Here is a 15,781-nt window from a genome sequence, read left to right on the forward strand (position 1 = left end):
GGTTCCACACTGGGAGCAAGAACTGGGTCCATGCCAAGCTGGTGCAAAGCGGGGGAGCATCCAGCCAGCACCCCATGAGATTCTCCTGCTCTTTAATGGCCTTTTGATTAGATGTGTGCCCTGTTACCATGTTAACTGTTCCTGGAGCTTTTAGAAAGATGTTTCTGCCAGTTCTTACTGGGTGTTCAAAGCTTTTGTGAGGGCAGTGTGTCTCTCTGCTATCTTGAACAAGACAGGGCTGAGTCTGCCCCTTTTTTTTTTTTGAGAAGGATAACGATGTCGTGGAGACTGCACCATTCTTAACATTGACATGCATGAGGTTGATGGGGAGTGCTGGTTAATTGCTCACGAGAAGGACGTTATGATCCGTTTTGGTCATATGACAGAGAATGGTGGAGGCTTTGGATTAGACCCTGGGAAGCTGCTGCTCCACATTTTTAGAGGGAAGGGGTGTGTCGCTACTGGAAGACGGCTCATGCAGGGTTTGGGGTGTTACTGGAGTCCTGTCTTCAGTGCTACAGAACTGGGAGACAATGTGACAGAGCTGGGCAAGTGTGTGGCCTTGCCAGGGCTGGCTGTGCATCCTGGGGGTATTCTTTGTGCTTCTCGGTGTGTTCTTTGACCACCTGCATCAGCACGACCCATCCTGGGCCCCACTCAGGCCTTTTGATACAGGATTTCCTGCAGTGGCAGGAGAGATTTAGTCTGTGTTCCTGTGGTCGCTGTTATTTATGATACTTCAGGTTTTTTGTTTATTTTTTCTTTGTTATTTATGTCACCTAACTTCCTTTAAGGCAAATTCAGGGTAATTCTAAACAGAGGGGCTTGTGTGGATCTGCAGTTTTTAAACATGTTCCTCCAGTGAGTCTGGTGTAGTGACGTTTGTGTGCACTGTTGTCCACTGAAATGTCTGTGTACCTAATAGTCAGCTGTTTCCCTTTGGGGAGGGCTTCCTTCATTTATCCTTGCGTCCACCTTAAAAAGCTTCAGTTACCCGCCCCCCCCCCCCCCAAACTCTTGTTTGTCTTTCTCTTTCCTAGTTTTCTGCCCTACCTATCTAGTTTCTGATTTTTGAGGGAGCAAGGTTTAGGGTTAGGCATAGCAAATACAAGGGTCTTTCTCTGTCATCTTCTTTGACTTGCTTGTTAGCTCATGGGTTTAGTTTCCTTGCTACATAGATGCTCACATCCCATCACTTTCAAGCGAACTGCTTTTATTTCACAAGTGGAAATTTTTTAATATCGCACGTTATCTAATCTTTCCCTCCATACTAGGACTAAGAAGAATGCTTGTGTAGTTCTTATGGAAACAAGTGAGCCATTTTTGTCATTTTTGCTCTGTTAGCGGTTTCTATGTAAAATCACTCCTTGATTCTGGATTCTGTCAGTGATTGAATTGAAAACATGGGAAAACTTTTAGAAGTAAGCATTGTTCCACAATTATTGGCAGTTCAAGTGTTGATGTTTTTAAGAGCTTGCCTCTGTTACTCCTAGTTTAGTACCTCTCCATGTATCTTGAGGATTTCTGAGAAAACGTGTATATGAGGCTTAGAAGAATAACCTCCTTAGCCCTAATATGCAAGGAAATAAAACCGTGAGACAGGCCAGTCAAAGATGACCACAAAGAGAGGCAAACTTGAGTGCTTTGGGCCTACTTTGAAATCCTTAATAGTAACTATTAATATATCAATCCTTCCTACTGTTTTAAACTCTTTCCTTTTGTTTTGTAATCTCAGCTGTGAACATGGTTAAAACACAAAATAGATGATGTGTCATGTTATAAATAACAGAAAACTATAAATTGAGAAAAATGAATGGGCCCTTAAGTATTCGGCACACCAGTATTATACAAATACTCAATCAAGATCCTTTAATTTTCTTTCCAATGTGGATTTCCCATTAGTCAACAGTGTCTTTTCTAGAATCTTATTGGTATAGCCCTTTCTTCAATGAAACCCAGCATAAATTGTCTCCACTAATATTCTGCTCTTTTACTTCATGGAAACCCAATCAGAAAGTTCTTTTATCTAATTAAAATGTGCTGTGTACCTACTAACAACAAGCACTGAAACTTATGTCTGTGCGATACCAACAAATAATGGAGGTAGTTACAGTCTCATCTGAGAAGCAAAGTAACTGTTAGAAGAACTTAGTAAATACCACGTTTAATGGGTCCGAATGGGAACAGTCACAGCTAGCAATAATGAAGGAAAACTTTTGCTGTATCTGAAGAATTCTAGACCATACCAGTCTTTTCTTGACCCTAATCACCTAACTCCCTTTTGTCTTTTCCACAGTCCACTAAAATGGCCCTAAAGCTCAACTCAGCTAATTCATGAAATGACTCATTTGCCAAGTTACCAAAAATATATTGCAACAAATATTCTTGAAGAATGTTTATATGTATTGACAATATTCGAAAAGAATGTTCTCTACAAAGTGTTAAGTATTAAGTTGATAATTCTCATGAATCTTGATTTGTAAGTGCCTGATGCCAGGGAAGACCCTGCTGGTCTGCTCTGCCCATCACCTCCCCTGTCGGGGTAGGTCCAGCACCTTCTGTCTTTCAGGGTTTCTTGGTGCAGTAGTCATCATACCTCTGAGAGCTGAGGGCCAGGCATGTTTCTGCCAAGTAAGCTCTCAACCCTGCCAGGCAGACCCACTCTCCGGTCCTGACAAAGTGAACTTGGCGCAGGAGAGGGCAGTGGAGGCCCAGCTGGTTGGTTGGACTCAGTTGCGTCCCTGAGCATGTGCTTTTGCCTTGGGCTTACTTACCACCTTCCTTTCTTGTCTTAACCATTCATTTTTCATCTGAAAATCACAGATTTTGGGATCTGGAAGATAACTTATAAATCATTCTGGTTGAGCTTACTCATTTTGGGTTATTTCCCTATTGAATTCTTTAAATTTTAAAATCTTTTTAATAAAAATTTTAAGTAAACACCAAGCAAAAAGAAAACACAAAAAACAGTATTCCATCCATCTAAATAGCTTTAGTTTTTTTCTTACCAGTTGATCTTTATTATCTCAGAGGTGATTATCCTTTCCCAGTTTGATGGCTGTGTACATTTAATGAGCATTTCTGTTATTTTATGACTCTCAAGCTTTGCAAACCCAGATGTTCTAGGGTCCCTGTGGGGAATCAGAACAAGCAAATATTACAGGGTAATCCCCTGTCCACCTGGTGTTCATTTTGTTGTCGTTTACTGGTGTTGAGAGGTAACATCAGAAGGGGAGGCTGTCAAGTCTAGTACCAGGGAGACCGGGGGAAGGCATGTCCCAGGAGCGTGGGTCTGGACTTTGTTGGCAAGGTAGCAACATTCGGGCTTCACATCCTCGGAAGAGAGGAATCCTGTGTGATGTCGACTTGGGGGCATGATAGTTAGGAAAGGAAGTGCCTTCATCTCCCATTCTGTCCCATTCAGTCTCTTCTTCCCTTGGACTGTTGTGGGATACACACAGGCTGTACCCCTGTGGCTGCCTGACTTGGTGTGCTTTGTGTCTCCTGATTTACTCTGGCACAAACTGTTAATGCCGTGGAGAGGTATGTTTGAACCAATGAGGATTCTACCGCTCGCTGATCTCCTTTTTCCTATGTTTGTGAATCACATGTGAACTGATTTGCCCTCTGGAAATATATATTGCATACATTTTAAGGCTTTTGGTAGATGCCATTATGTGGTCTTCCAGTGACAGCCATGTACCAGTTCACCAGTATTGCACAGGTATTTGTTTTGTTTTGTTTTTTTAAAGATTTTATTTTTATTTATCTCTTCCCCCTCCCCCCCGCTCCCCCCCCCAGTTGTCTGCTCTCTGTGTCCATTCGCTGTGTGTTCTTCTGTGTCTGCTTGTATTCTTGCTAGCTGGAAATCTGTGTCTCTTTGTTGTTGCATTATCTTGCTGTATCAGCTCTCCGTGTGTGCGGCGCCTCTCCTGGGCAGGCTGGACTTTTTTCGTGTGGGGTGGCTCTCCTTATGGGGTGTACTCCTTGCGCATGGGGCTCTCCTACACTGGGGATACCCCTTCGTGTCTCAGCACTCCTTGTGTGTATCACCACTGCACATGGGCCAGCTCACCACATGGGTCAGGAGGCCCTGGATTTGAACCCTGGACCTCCCATGTGGTAGACGGATGCTCTATCCATTGAGCCACATTCGTTTCCCTGCACAGTAGTTCTTGATAACCCATGTCCTCCCAAGTATGGATAATAGCATTTTGTTAGTTGGGTAGGTAGAAATGATGTCTTGTTTTGATTTGATTCCTTTGATAACTAGTAAGTATTAAAATATTTATGTGTATAGACATATGCATTTAATTTTTTAGAACATTTTATTTTGAAATAATTTCAAACTTGTAGGACAGTTGAAAAATAATACAAAACTCAGAGAACTCCAATATATGCTCTTCCCAGATAACCAGTTTAAAAAATTTTTTTTATTCCCCATCCCCTATCGGCTGACATGGTTCTCTTGTCTGTTTGCTCATTGTCTGCTTGTTTCTTCTTAGAAGACACTGGAAACCAAACCCAGGACCTCCCATGTGGGAGGTGGGCGCCCAACTGCCTGAGCCACATCTGCTTCCCTTCCAGTTTTTAATCTTTTGCTACATTTGCTGTATCATTTTATGTATCTATTATCTAAACATCTGAAAATAAGTTTTATGTATTATGCTCCTTAAACACTTAGTACTTCCCTGTACATTTCCTGAAGACAAAGATATTCCCTTATATAACTACCTTAAGTATAGTTGTCAAGTTCAAGCAATTTAACCTTGATATAAGGCTTGTAGTCTATATTCCAGTTTTTTCGTATGTCCGGTAATATCCACTTAAGCCTTTTCCTTTTCTCCTCCTCTAATAGGTCCAGTTTAAGAGCAGGTTTTGCATTTAATTGTCATTGTCTCTTTAGTTGCTCTTTTTAGTTGTGGAAACATGTATACCACATAAACTTTCCCATCTCATCTGCTCCCAAGCATACCATCTGTGGGATTAAGCACAGTCACAATGTTGTGCTACCCTCACTGCCATGCAATACCAGAACCTTCCCATTACCCTAGACAGAAACCTTACACATATTATGCATTCACTTCCTGTTCCCCCCTCCCCCCTACCCCCACACCTGGTAACCTGTACTCTACTTTCTGTATCTGACTAGCCATTTCATGTAAGTGGAGATCATGTACTACTTGTCCTTTTGTGTCTAAGTTACTTTACTCATTATGCTGTCTTCAAGGCTTATCCATGTAGTAGCATGTATCAGCACTTCATTGCTTCTTAAGGTTGAATAATAGTCCATTTCTATATATACCATATTTTGCTTATCCATTCATCCGTTGAAGTATATGTGGGTTGTTTCTACTTTTGGGCTATTATGAGTAACCTGTTAGCATTGGTATACAACATCCCCCTTAGTCTCTGCTTTCAATTCTTTTGTGTGTACACCAAGAAGAGGAATTGCTGGATCTTATCGTAACTGTGTTTAACTTTTTTTTTTTTTAACTAATCAGTTTCATTGATACTGAAAACTCTTAACTTTACAAAAAATTGTTTTCTACAGCAGCTGTACTGTTTTACATTCTCACCAGCAGTGTGTGAGAGTTCCTGTTTCTCCACATCTTCACCACACTTTTCTTTTTTTAAAAAATTATGGCCATTCTGTGTGAAATGGCATCTCATTATGCTTTTGATTTACATTTCCCTTGTAACTAAAGATGTCAACATCTTTTCATATTTATGTTGTCCATTCATATATCTTTTTTGGAAAAAAATGTCTCTTCATTTCTTCTGCCCATTTTAAAATTGAGTTATTTGCCTTTTTATAGTTGACTTACAAGAGGTCTTTATGTATTCTGGATACAAATCCCTCATCACCTATTCTGTGAGTTGTCTTTCACTTTGATGGTGTCCTTCCAAGCAGTTTTAACATTTTGAAGATGTCCAATTTATTTATCGTTGTGTTGCTTATGCTTTTGGTGTCTTGTCTGAAAAATGATTGCCTAGTCCAAGGTATGAAGATTTACTCCTGTGTTGTCTTCTCAAGAGTTTTATAGTTTATTCTTTTATGTTTAAGACTTTGATCCATTTTCAGTTTGTGAAAAGAACGCCCACCTTCATTCTTTCTTCATTCTGGATATCCAGTTGTCCCAGAATCATTAGTTGAAAAGACCATTTCTTCCGCCATTAAATTGTGTTGGCACCAAGGTGTAGAATCTTTTTATGTTTGCTCGTTTGTGTTTCGTTGGTGTGGTGCCTGCACATTTCCTTTGCCTACTCTCTAGTAGAGTTTTGGGAAGTGGACTTGGCCCAGTGGATAGGGCGTCTGTCTTCCACATGGGAGGTCCGTGGTTCAAACCCCAGGCCTCCTTGACCTGTGTGGAGCTGGCCCATGCTCAGTGCTGATGTGTGCAAGGAGTGCCCTGCCACGCAGGGGTGCCCCCTTGTAGGGGAGCCCCACGCGCAAGGAGTGTGCCCCGTAAGGAGAGCTGCCCAGTGTGAAAGAAAGTGCAGCTTGCCCGTGAATGGCACTGCACACATAGAGAGCTGACGCAGCAAGATGATGCAACAAAAAGAGACACAGAGTCCCATGCCGCTGACAACAACAGAAGCACACAAAAGAAGAACATGCAGCAAATGGACACAGAGTACAGACAACTGGGGCAGGGGGGTAAGGGGAGAGAAAAAAAATAGTAGAGTTTTATCCCCTTTTTTCTAGGAACTCTTTAATAATAGTACCAACCATTTCCCCCCCTCTGTTTTTAACTTCTAAAATATACTCTTATATATTTATGTTAAGCTTTCTTATCCCCCAACTCTAAAAATAGTGGGTTTTTTTTGGTATTTTAATCGACTTTTATCCATCTGAGATTTTATGTTTATATTTAAGGTGAGGTTGGGATCAAAGACTGCCACCACCATGCTCAAATTTGAAACACTGCCTTTTAATGCACTAATTTCATAGGTACACATTTCTTTCTGGACTTATATAAAGAAATCTATAGCTTTATAGTATGTTTTGGTATCTGGCAAGAGGCATTTCTCCTTTATTCTTACTGTTTTTCAAATTTTTCTTGACTATTACAAAAATAAATAAAATCTCAAATTTGGGGTTTCCACTCTAACTCTGTAAAGTTTGTTGATTGGTTTTGGGAGGATTTACAGCATTACAGTTTTTTATGTACATTTAAAGGGATGTTTGTGTCTAAGCACTTTTCTTCTTTTCTTAGGACCGGACTAGGCAATAGAATCTTAGCAGGGATGTTGATAGAGTCTAAAGGATGCCTCTGGCTTAGATTACGTATAGGCCTCTCATCTCATTCAATGTCAACCTGGGAAAGAAGGAAATTTAAATGAGATCCTATAGTTGTCAGCACTTTGCAAACTTTAATATCCTATACAAGTATACTAAGTTATTATAGGGAGGGCCAAACACAGTTATTATAGGGAGGGGTGTAGGACATGTCTTTTGTTATATTTCTTTGTTGACTCAACTACATCCTACAGTTTGCTTTTGAGACACATATCAGCCAGGGATATTGTTCATTAGACTGTACTTTTGTCCTCCATCCATAGTTAGACAAATAACAGACCAAGTTTCGAATGTCCTGTATAGTTTCCAGCCACACTGTTGCTGCATTTTGGGCTTTCAACATAGGGTCAGGTTTGGTTCAAAAGATGCTATTATTGGGGAGTGGGTGTAGCTCAGCATTTGAGCATCTGCTTTGCAAGCACGAGGTCCTGGGTTCAATCCTTGGTACTGCCTTTAAAAAAAAAAGATGCTATTATTAAAAATAGACCCCAAATGAGTAAACAAAGTGTTAATTTTGCTAGCTGGAAAAAATACAACAACACAAAAAATATAATTTAATTGTAGGTTAGACTTTTCACCTAATTTTTATATGATTTATTTTTTTGTACATAACATTTCTGTACTTTAAGAAACAGAGGACAGCTCGCTTGGTCTCTCCTAGCCAGTATCATGAAAAATAAAGGGGACTGGAGTTAGCAGTGGATGAAGAACCTTAAAAACAATTTCCAAATGTGTGGACTTCAGTTGGGTCCTGATTTGTGCAAACCAACTATAAAAGGCAGTTTTTGGACAGCTAGAGAAATTTGAGTATGGGCTAAGTTAGCTGATATTAAAGAATTATGGTTAATTTTGTTAGGTGCAGTCATGGTATACGTATCCTTTCCTCTCTACTTTTCTTATACTTGAAATTTTCTTACAAAAGAAAGGGACCTAAACAATTGCCATCTTACTTTTCTTATATTCTTATATTCTTGTATGTCTCCATTGTATTTAATTCAGGGTGGACCTTCTAATCCATGGGTGGTCTAAGAGGAGATTTTTATAATTGCTACTAAAAGCTGGTTGGTAAGAGTATAGTCAAAGTAGAGACTTCCCAAAATTGTGAAAATGTGAAGTGCCACAACCTTTCTGGAAAACAAATTGGGCAGCAGTCTTCAGGAGCTCCTTTTTAAGGATGGTCCTACCTTTTCACTTACTGTTTCCACTTCCAGAATCCAGCTACCAAATAAGAACAAACATTTTACAATAAGGCTATTTGCTTATTGAAACTATTTAAAATAACCATGCATTCACACAATTGGGAAGAGGTTAAATGCCTTAAAAATGGGAGGTTGGTTGAATGAATATGCAGCTAGCTATACAGTGAAATGCCACACAGTCTGAAAAATCATATTGTATGAGACAACTTGATGGTAGGGGCAGAACCTTGGGATAAATGCCAAGCGAAAAAATATATATATATAAGACTATGTTACAGTTTATACATAAACATGTACATAGAGAAAAACTAGGAGAAGAAAAAATCAGTATTTTAATTATGAACTCCAGGATATTGGTATTTCAAATGTTAATATTGAGAATTCTGTTGCTTTTCAGATTTTCTGTAGTATGCATATATTATTTTTATATTCAAGAAAAAAATAAACTTAAGGAAAAATACTGTTTTCTCTTAGGGTTCCAGTACTTCTCAGGCTGCTCCATCTCAAGCTCGGGCTTTGACTTGCTTCATGCCTGGTGCAGCTTCTGGGAATTGTGCTCCTCAGTGAAGCTTCCCAGCTTTCTATACACCTATTTTCTGAGTTCTCAAAAAGATAAAATCAATACAGAAAACTGAGTAACTTTTTAAAAAATGAGCATTGATTCATTAAGAAATATTTATATGTATTTTCTTCCTAATTGCAAACGTGTAGTTTGGATTTGTAAATTTTAGGAAAGTCTGAATGGGATATACTTTTAGGGGAGGTAATGAATGTTGTGAAATCAAGCTGGGAATATTAGAGTATCAGGTTTTTGGAAGGTTAGAAATTCCTGAACTAGGGGTTATTTTTTGCGTACTAGGGGCCCTATGCATGCCTTAATTTGTCTGAAGCATGTTGGTGGTTTATAAAGAATAAGAAGACTCCATTTGTTACCTTTCTCCATTTTTCTCTGCAGCTTAAAGTATGATTGATTGGGGCTTGTTATTTTAGACAAACTAAAGTATACCAAAACTCTGTTTCTATACCTTTAGCAGATCATCAAATATATTCTGAAAAAAAGATTATTTTTGTCAGGCATTGAGTAGAAATTTTTAATGGCAACCAAAGCTTGCCATAAGACAGAAAAGCGTGAACAATTGTACTGTATGGTAGTTTGAAGGATAAGTGTTGTGCTATACTTTGTGTGTGTGTGCTATACTTTTAGGAGAGGCAATGATGTTGTAACATTAAGCTGCGAGTAGTGTCCTGGTCATGTGATATTGGAATCCAAAGGGTGGTTCCAAATCTTTTTGCTGCATCTGCATTGCAATTGATCAGGCCTTGGTAATTTTTAAAATTAGGTTTAACCATATGAAACGGCCATTGTTTGGCCATTTGGAACCTATAAAACAACATTTCATATGGTTTAACCTGATGTTATCCTTAGCGTTTCCTCTTATGGTATATTTGTACAGTGAGTTGGGTTTTGATTACTGTAGTTGATTTGAGTAAGTGTGATTTTCTTGTTTAGATAATAATCGTATGCAAGTGAACTTTAATAAACCTTGTTCCTGAGTTAGATTTATTTTTGTGCTTCTGGGTCTTTCTTAAAGTCACTAATTCTTAAATTTATGAGAAATGCACCAGCCTTTTCTCTGTGGCCAAGTTATATAACAAGTGGTATTATCCATCACCTTTAAGCATTAGTTTGAAAAGTAGTAAATGAACATGAATTTGGACTATAAAAGCTTACTTAAGTGTTTCAATTATTTCTTTAAATTTTAGTCTCAGATGCAAACGTCAGTGGGAATTGTACCAACGCAAGCAATTGCAACAGGCCCCACTGCAGATCCTGAAAAACGCAAACTGATACAGCAGCAGCTGGTTCTACTGCTTCATGCACATAAATGTCAAAGACGAGAACAAGCAAATGGAGAGGTTCGGGCCTGCTCTCTCCCACATTGTCGAACCATGAAAAATGTTTTGAATCACATGACACATTGTCAGGCTGGGAAAGCCTGTCAAGGTAAGTGCAGTTTTCTGAAATCCTCTTGGCAGAAGGTTAGAATGACATTTATCTTTATTAGTCTTCAAAAGATCTCATAATAATATGATACCAGCAACTTAAGTGCTAACTTTCTTTTTGGTGTAGCCTGGAATATATTGCTCTCATGTCTCCCGCACACTCCTCAGTGAAGTGCCACTGGGTTGCTTACATGCTGAGGGCAAAGGTGATTTGGTTTTTCAGTATTTTGTGAGCTTATACTAGACAAGGCTGTGCCCAGCATTCTTTCCTTTCTTCTTCCTCTGCCATGAACGGCACTTGTCACTTCTTGAAAACTCTTTATCATAAATGTCTAGGTCATGGCTTACTTTTCAGCAACACAGAACACGTGCACACACATAGCATCTGTCTTGCAGCCGTTTCATGTATTCAGACAGCCGCCCATTACCTTGTGCTCCTCTTCCCTTTGGTCTTGAGGCTCATCCCCAGATAACAGCAAAGTTGAACTGTCAGTCGGCTCAGCAGTGGCTTGGGGGTCTACATGGTGCCACGAGTCATCCCTGCAACCTCCTTCCTTGCCCCGAGGAGGCTGTGAATCAGGCATTATCTGATGCCCCCCTCTTCCATACGGCAGACACCTCAGTTCTACTGAAGGAAGTGCTTCTCATTGATAATTGTACTTTTCTTTGATCTTTGTCCTCTTTCCTTCTTTCCTTGCTTGTGCTCATAAATCTTGGGAAGCTCTCTCCCTGTTCTCCCTCTTTCCCTCTGACATTTGTGGGTCTCCAGAGTAACCATGATCATGGTCAAGGAGCAGAGGAAGGGACTGCTAGACTTTTAGAAAGACAGTATAATACCTTACTATTGAAATGAAGGTAAAGATTGTGAATAAACCAGATTCAGTTACCCTCGAAAGTACTTTCACAAGTGCTCAGGGTCCCTATCAGAATCCCCATAGACTTCTTATTTGCTTCTGTATCTCTATCTTTAACTATAGTCCTTAAATGGTTTTCAACTTTAAATATAATTTAAAATTTTTGTTTTAAATAGTGACATTACAGAACTCTTATTTGTTCTTTCATTGCAGTTCAGTATTTCAGGTTCAGTGGTTTTTGTTTTGTTTTCTTTTGTGGGTAAGCCTTAACCACCCATCATTCATAACATTGCTTCTATGGGAAGTTTTGATTGGAAATCTCAACAGTTGACTTACAAACTTTTTGGAAAACAGCCTGTTTGTAAGTTGAGGACTGCCTATACTGTGTTATGGTTACACTTGTTACCATTTTCTTATGGAATCTGGCATTATAATTTAGGTATAATTGAAAGTGTGACGATTTGAATAGAAAAATAACATCTCGTTGTTTTTCTGGTCATAGTTGCCCATTGTGCATCTTCACGACAAATCATCTCTCATTGGAAGAACTGCACACGACATGACTGTCCTGTATGCCTCCCTTTGAAAAATGCCAGTGACAAGCGAAACCAACAAAGTAAGTGAGCACTGGGGGTAGAGAAGCTTGGAGATGAGAATATGAGCTGTTTCTAAAGAGAATACAGAGAAGTAGGTAGGAAGCAGGGCAGAAATTACTAACCACAGTATAGTGACTGACCAACAAATATTCGGAAGGTAGACGCATACAGTGACATACAGGATAAATCTAAGGAGAGTAGACTTATTTTCAGTGTGTACATAAATGGACATGGTAGTTTTCATTCATTATCTCTCCACTTCCCTGCTTCCCCCATATACACGCACCTGAGTTCAAGAGCAGAGGAACAGCAAAAGGGGGAAAGTCACTTTGACTAAGCGAAGAGCCAACATAAGGATTCTTCATATTTCTTTATACTTACTTTGGATCTGAGAATTTGAATGCTGTATCACTATGATGGCAGTATTTCATGGGGAAAATGTAGAGAAGCTTCTTTTGGAATTAAAAACCCTTTATCCTGAATTCCATTTTGAAAGCCCTGCATTGTAGAAGAGTCAGACTGGGGCAGTATAAAGTCCCACATGTAGACCTTGGTGATGTTTTTCCCTCCTCCCTAGAAATGCACTTCCCAGCCCAGACTATCTCCATAGCTAACCATTTATTTAGCTCCAGATCAAGAGTCTCCCTAGGACTGAGCACATCCTCATCATTCCCAGCATTTTGTCATCTTTCATAGGTCCTAGTGAGGTGGGTTAGGCAGTGATCCCTGTGAGTCAGGAGGCCCCAGAGGTGGCTCCCATGGGCTACCTGCCATTGTGGGTATTAGAACTTACCCAGAAGCGGCAAGGATAGCCATCTCTTTCCATTTAAGTCTTTTTCCTGTCATGTCAGAGGTGAAACAGTGGTCTCTGGTTGTGCCCCTCCGTTGGGACAGGCAGAAAGCACCCTTTAAACACCTTTTCTACTCTCGCGGGAATTGCTCCCTTAGCGAGTATTTCAGCATAGCATAGGTTTTCCTCCATCTTGGCTCTGTCATCTTTCCACCCCACCCTATTTGTTGTTTTAAGCATTCATTACTGTCATTCTTCTTGATACTTTTCCTTAAGACCCCACGGCTGCCTGGAGAAAATGTGCTGCTTTTCTTTGTGGTTGTTTCAAAGTGGCCCAGGAAAAGATTGAGAATCACTTTGTTCCTAGGAAGGCTGTGCAACAGTGTGCCAGTGATAGCCCTTATGGTTTTCCTCTTACAAGTTTAGCTCACTTCCCTCCTGAAAGGGATGCCCAGTGAGTCATCACTGGACAGGGCTGTTTCACTTTAAAAAGCAGCCTATCCATGTTACATGGGAGAAAAATTCTGGAATACGGGCCTGCTACCTTCCCTCCCTGCAAAAGGAGTCGTAAATTTCCTTTAAAAGTCAGTTTTCTGAATCGGTTAAATTCTTCTTTGGCCAAAATTTGAATTAATACACAATTTTCCAGGACATCTCTTAGGTAAAGGGACGATGTAGGAACCTGAGTCTTCTAGAACCAGATATTTGGAACAATATTTCGGTGGAACACAATTTGTTTTTCTACCATGTTAGTATAAAACAAAAAGCAAAAACAAAGCAAAAACTATTATATTGTTATGATTTTTTTGTTTTAGAACATATTTCTGTAATAGGCTTTTTAAGTGCTAAAATATTCCCTGGAGAGTTTAGAGTTGTACAGATATCCATTCCATGAACTTAAGTAGTAATGTGTTAGGAGACTTTGTTCTTAACTTTTAATTTGCAGGTGTGCGTTTTCTGGGATCTTTGGTTTTTTAGTGCTCACTGCCATGATAGTTGTAAACCTTTATGATTTGTTTTTTCTTCTTTTAAGAAACACTTAATGTGGTTTTTATTTAAGAAAGAAAGAAACATGTGCGTATGTGGTTTTTTTAGACATCCTTATACCTCCCTTAATGCCGTGAGAATGAGTTTGGTGCATAGTCTCTCAAGTGGTAAACCACAGTCTTTCTACTAGTCATAATGTAAGGTGTTAGCTACCAGGGTGATTTTATGATGTAAAGTTATAGAGAACATTTAGGTTTTCTTTGTTCAAGGCTTTGGTAGTTTTCACGAAAGAAACAAAAGCACATACTTTTTAAAAATTAAAATCTTTCTTAAATGAGGTTTTACCTTTAAGGGTATTCTTTTAGCTTTAGCATTATGGTTTTGTGAGCATAGAGTTGTATGATATGATAATTTCAGCAAAACCTTTTCTGTAACTTTGTTGTCATTTCTCCTGTCCTAAAGCAAATTGTGCTTATCATGTATGAACTAGGGACCCAAGGAAGAAATTGTGGATCCACTCTCCCACAACTTAAAGTCAGGCTGCAGAGACAGAGGTACATATTTAAAGTAACTTGATAATGTAGCATGGAAAGGCATGAGATGGAGAAAAGTCAGGACAGGCGGCAGTTGTGGAGGGAAAGATCAGCGTGTGCTGAGACTATTTCACAGAGGAGGTGGGGCCTGATGGAAACCAGTTTAAAATAAAATAACAATAGAAGAACATTCTAGACAGCAGGAACAGCATCAGGACAGCTGATCCAAGTGGACGAGGCGATTCAGATGGGGAGATGTAGTGAGGTCGTAAGGACAAGGGGAGAGTCTGTCAAGACCCCCTGTGCCTGCTCTGTGGAGAGTATGCCCAGTGACTGCAGTAGCTGTGCTTTCCCAGCAGTGTTTCCCACAAATGCTAATTTCACCTGATTCACTCTTACTTGGATGGCTTGCATTCCACTATCTGACTTCTTTAATTGGTGAGTCTATTGAGAGAACTTGCCAGATCACCTGTGAGGCTAGCCTTATGTTCCTTGAAATGAAAGCCCAGCCTGTTGGTTACCTTTTTGCCCTGTGTCTGAAGTTTCATTTGATTTTTATTTGAATTGTTTCTGGAGATTCTATAAATTACTACTCTCAAGCTATCCATCTCTTATAGAGATATTCAATTTTTATTGAATAATTGGAACTTTTCAAGATATATACATAATGTTGTCAGTCCTGGCATCTGTGCTCAAATCAATTCCAGTTCACCAGGTGGCAAACAGAGGACTGAGGCTCTGTAGCCCTCATTACCCAGCTCTCCTCTTGGAACTCATGTGGCCTCATTGGGGAGGTTTTTGCTACTCAGAGTGTGGTCTTCAGACCAGCTGAGTGTGTGCTTTTGCCTTGTGTGTTAGCAGTGTAGAAACTCGGGCCCCATCCCAGACTTCCTGAATTAGAATCTGCATTTTCCCAAATTCCCAGGTGATATATATGCTCACTAAAGTCTGAGAAGCATTGCTCTAGCTGCCTTGAAGTTTGTGAAGATCTCTGGGGGGAGACCATGGATTTCCAATCTCAGAATTCCCAAGGACAGTAAAAACAAGTACTGGTGTGTCAGCCTCAGTGCCAAACCTAAACCCTCACTGCCCACGACTACTTTGGACTTGGATTCGGCTCGAGTCCCTTAGGCAGTGGTTAAAATCAGCAGTCCTCCAGCCTGCCACTGGAATGTTTCCATTGGCGCAGTGTGCATTACCTAAACGAGCTATGGGTTTCATTTCTAGGCACTTTGATTCTTGAAAATGCCTTCATTATATTAAGCCCAAGTCTACTCTGTTAAAACTTCACCCATAGAGAGAGGAGCCTCTTTAAGTGTTCTGGAAGTATTTGCTGAACAGGCCTCTTGCTCCACTTGAGAGCTCTTTAGAGATTTTCAGACACCTCTTTGGACAGACTGGGTTGAGGGTGGAGGGTGAAAGAGGCAGTGGGACATAAACAGCTGTAAGGAGGGACTCGAGCCACCGAGCCATGGGCTTTGTGTACCCCTTATATGTATTTAGCGACTTATTTCA

The 15,781-nt window shown here is 39.9% G+C and overlaps 1 protein-coding gene across 1 annotated transcript in view; it reads left to right on the forward strand.

Moving 5' to 3' along the window:
• The window catches only part of CREBBP (CREB binding protein), a 155,200-nt gene that overhangs the window by 76,386 nt on the left and 63,033 nt on the right, over positions 1-15,781 (forward strand). The window contains exons 4-5 of the mRNA XM_058286560.2: positions 10,267-10,507; positions 11,863-11,976. Coding sequence (XP_058142543.1) covers positions 10,267-10,507; positions 11,863-11,976 — 355 coding nt within the window. The remainder of the gene's footprint in view (positions 1-10,266; positions 10,508-11,862; positions 11,977-15,781) is intronic.

The sequence above is a fragment of the Dasypus novemcinctus genome, chromosome 23 (assembly GCF_030445035.2).
Source record: "Dasypus novemcinctus isolate mDasNov1 chromosome 23, mDasNov1.1.hap2, whole genome shotgun sequence".
In the NCBI taxonomy this organism is placed as follows: Eukaryota; Metazoa; Chordata; class Mammalia; order Cingulata; family Dasypodidae; genus Dasypus; species Dasypus novemcinctus.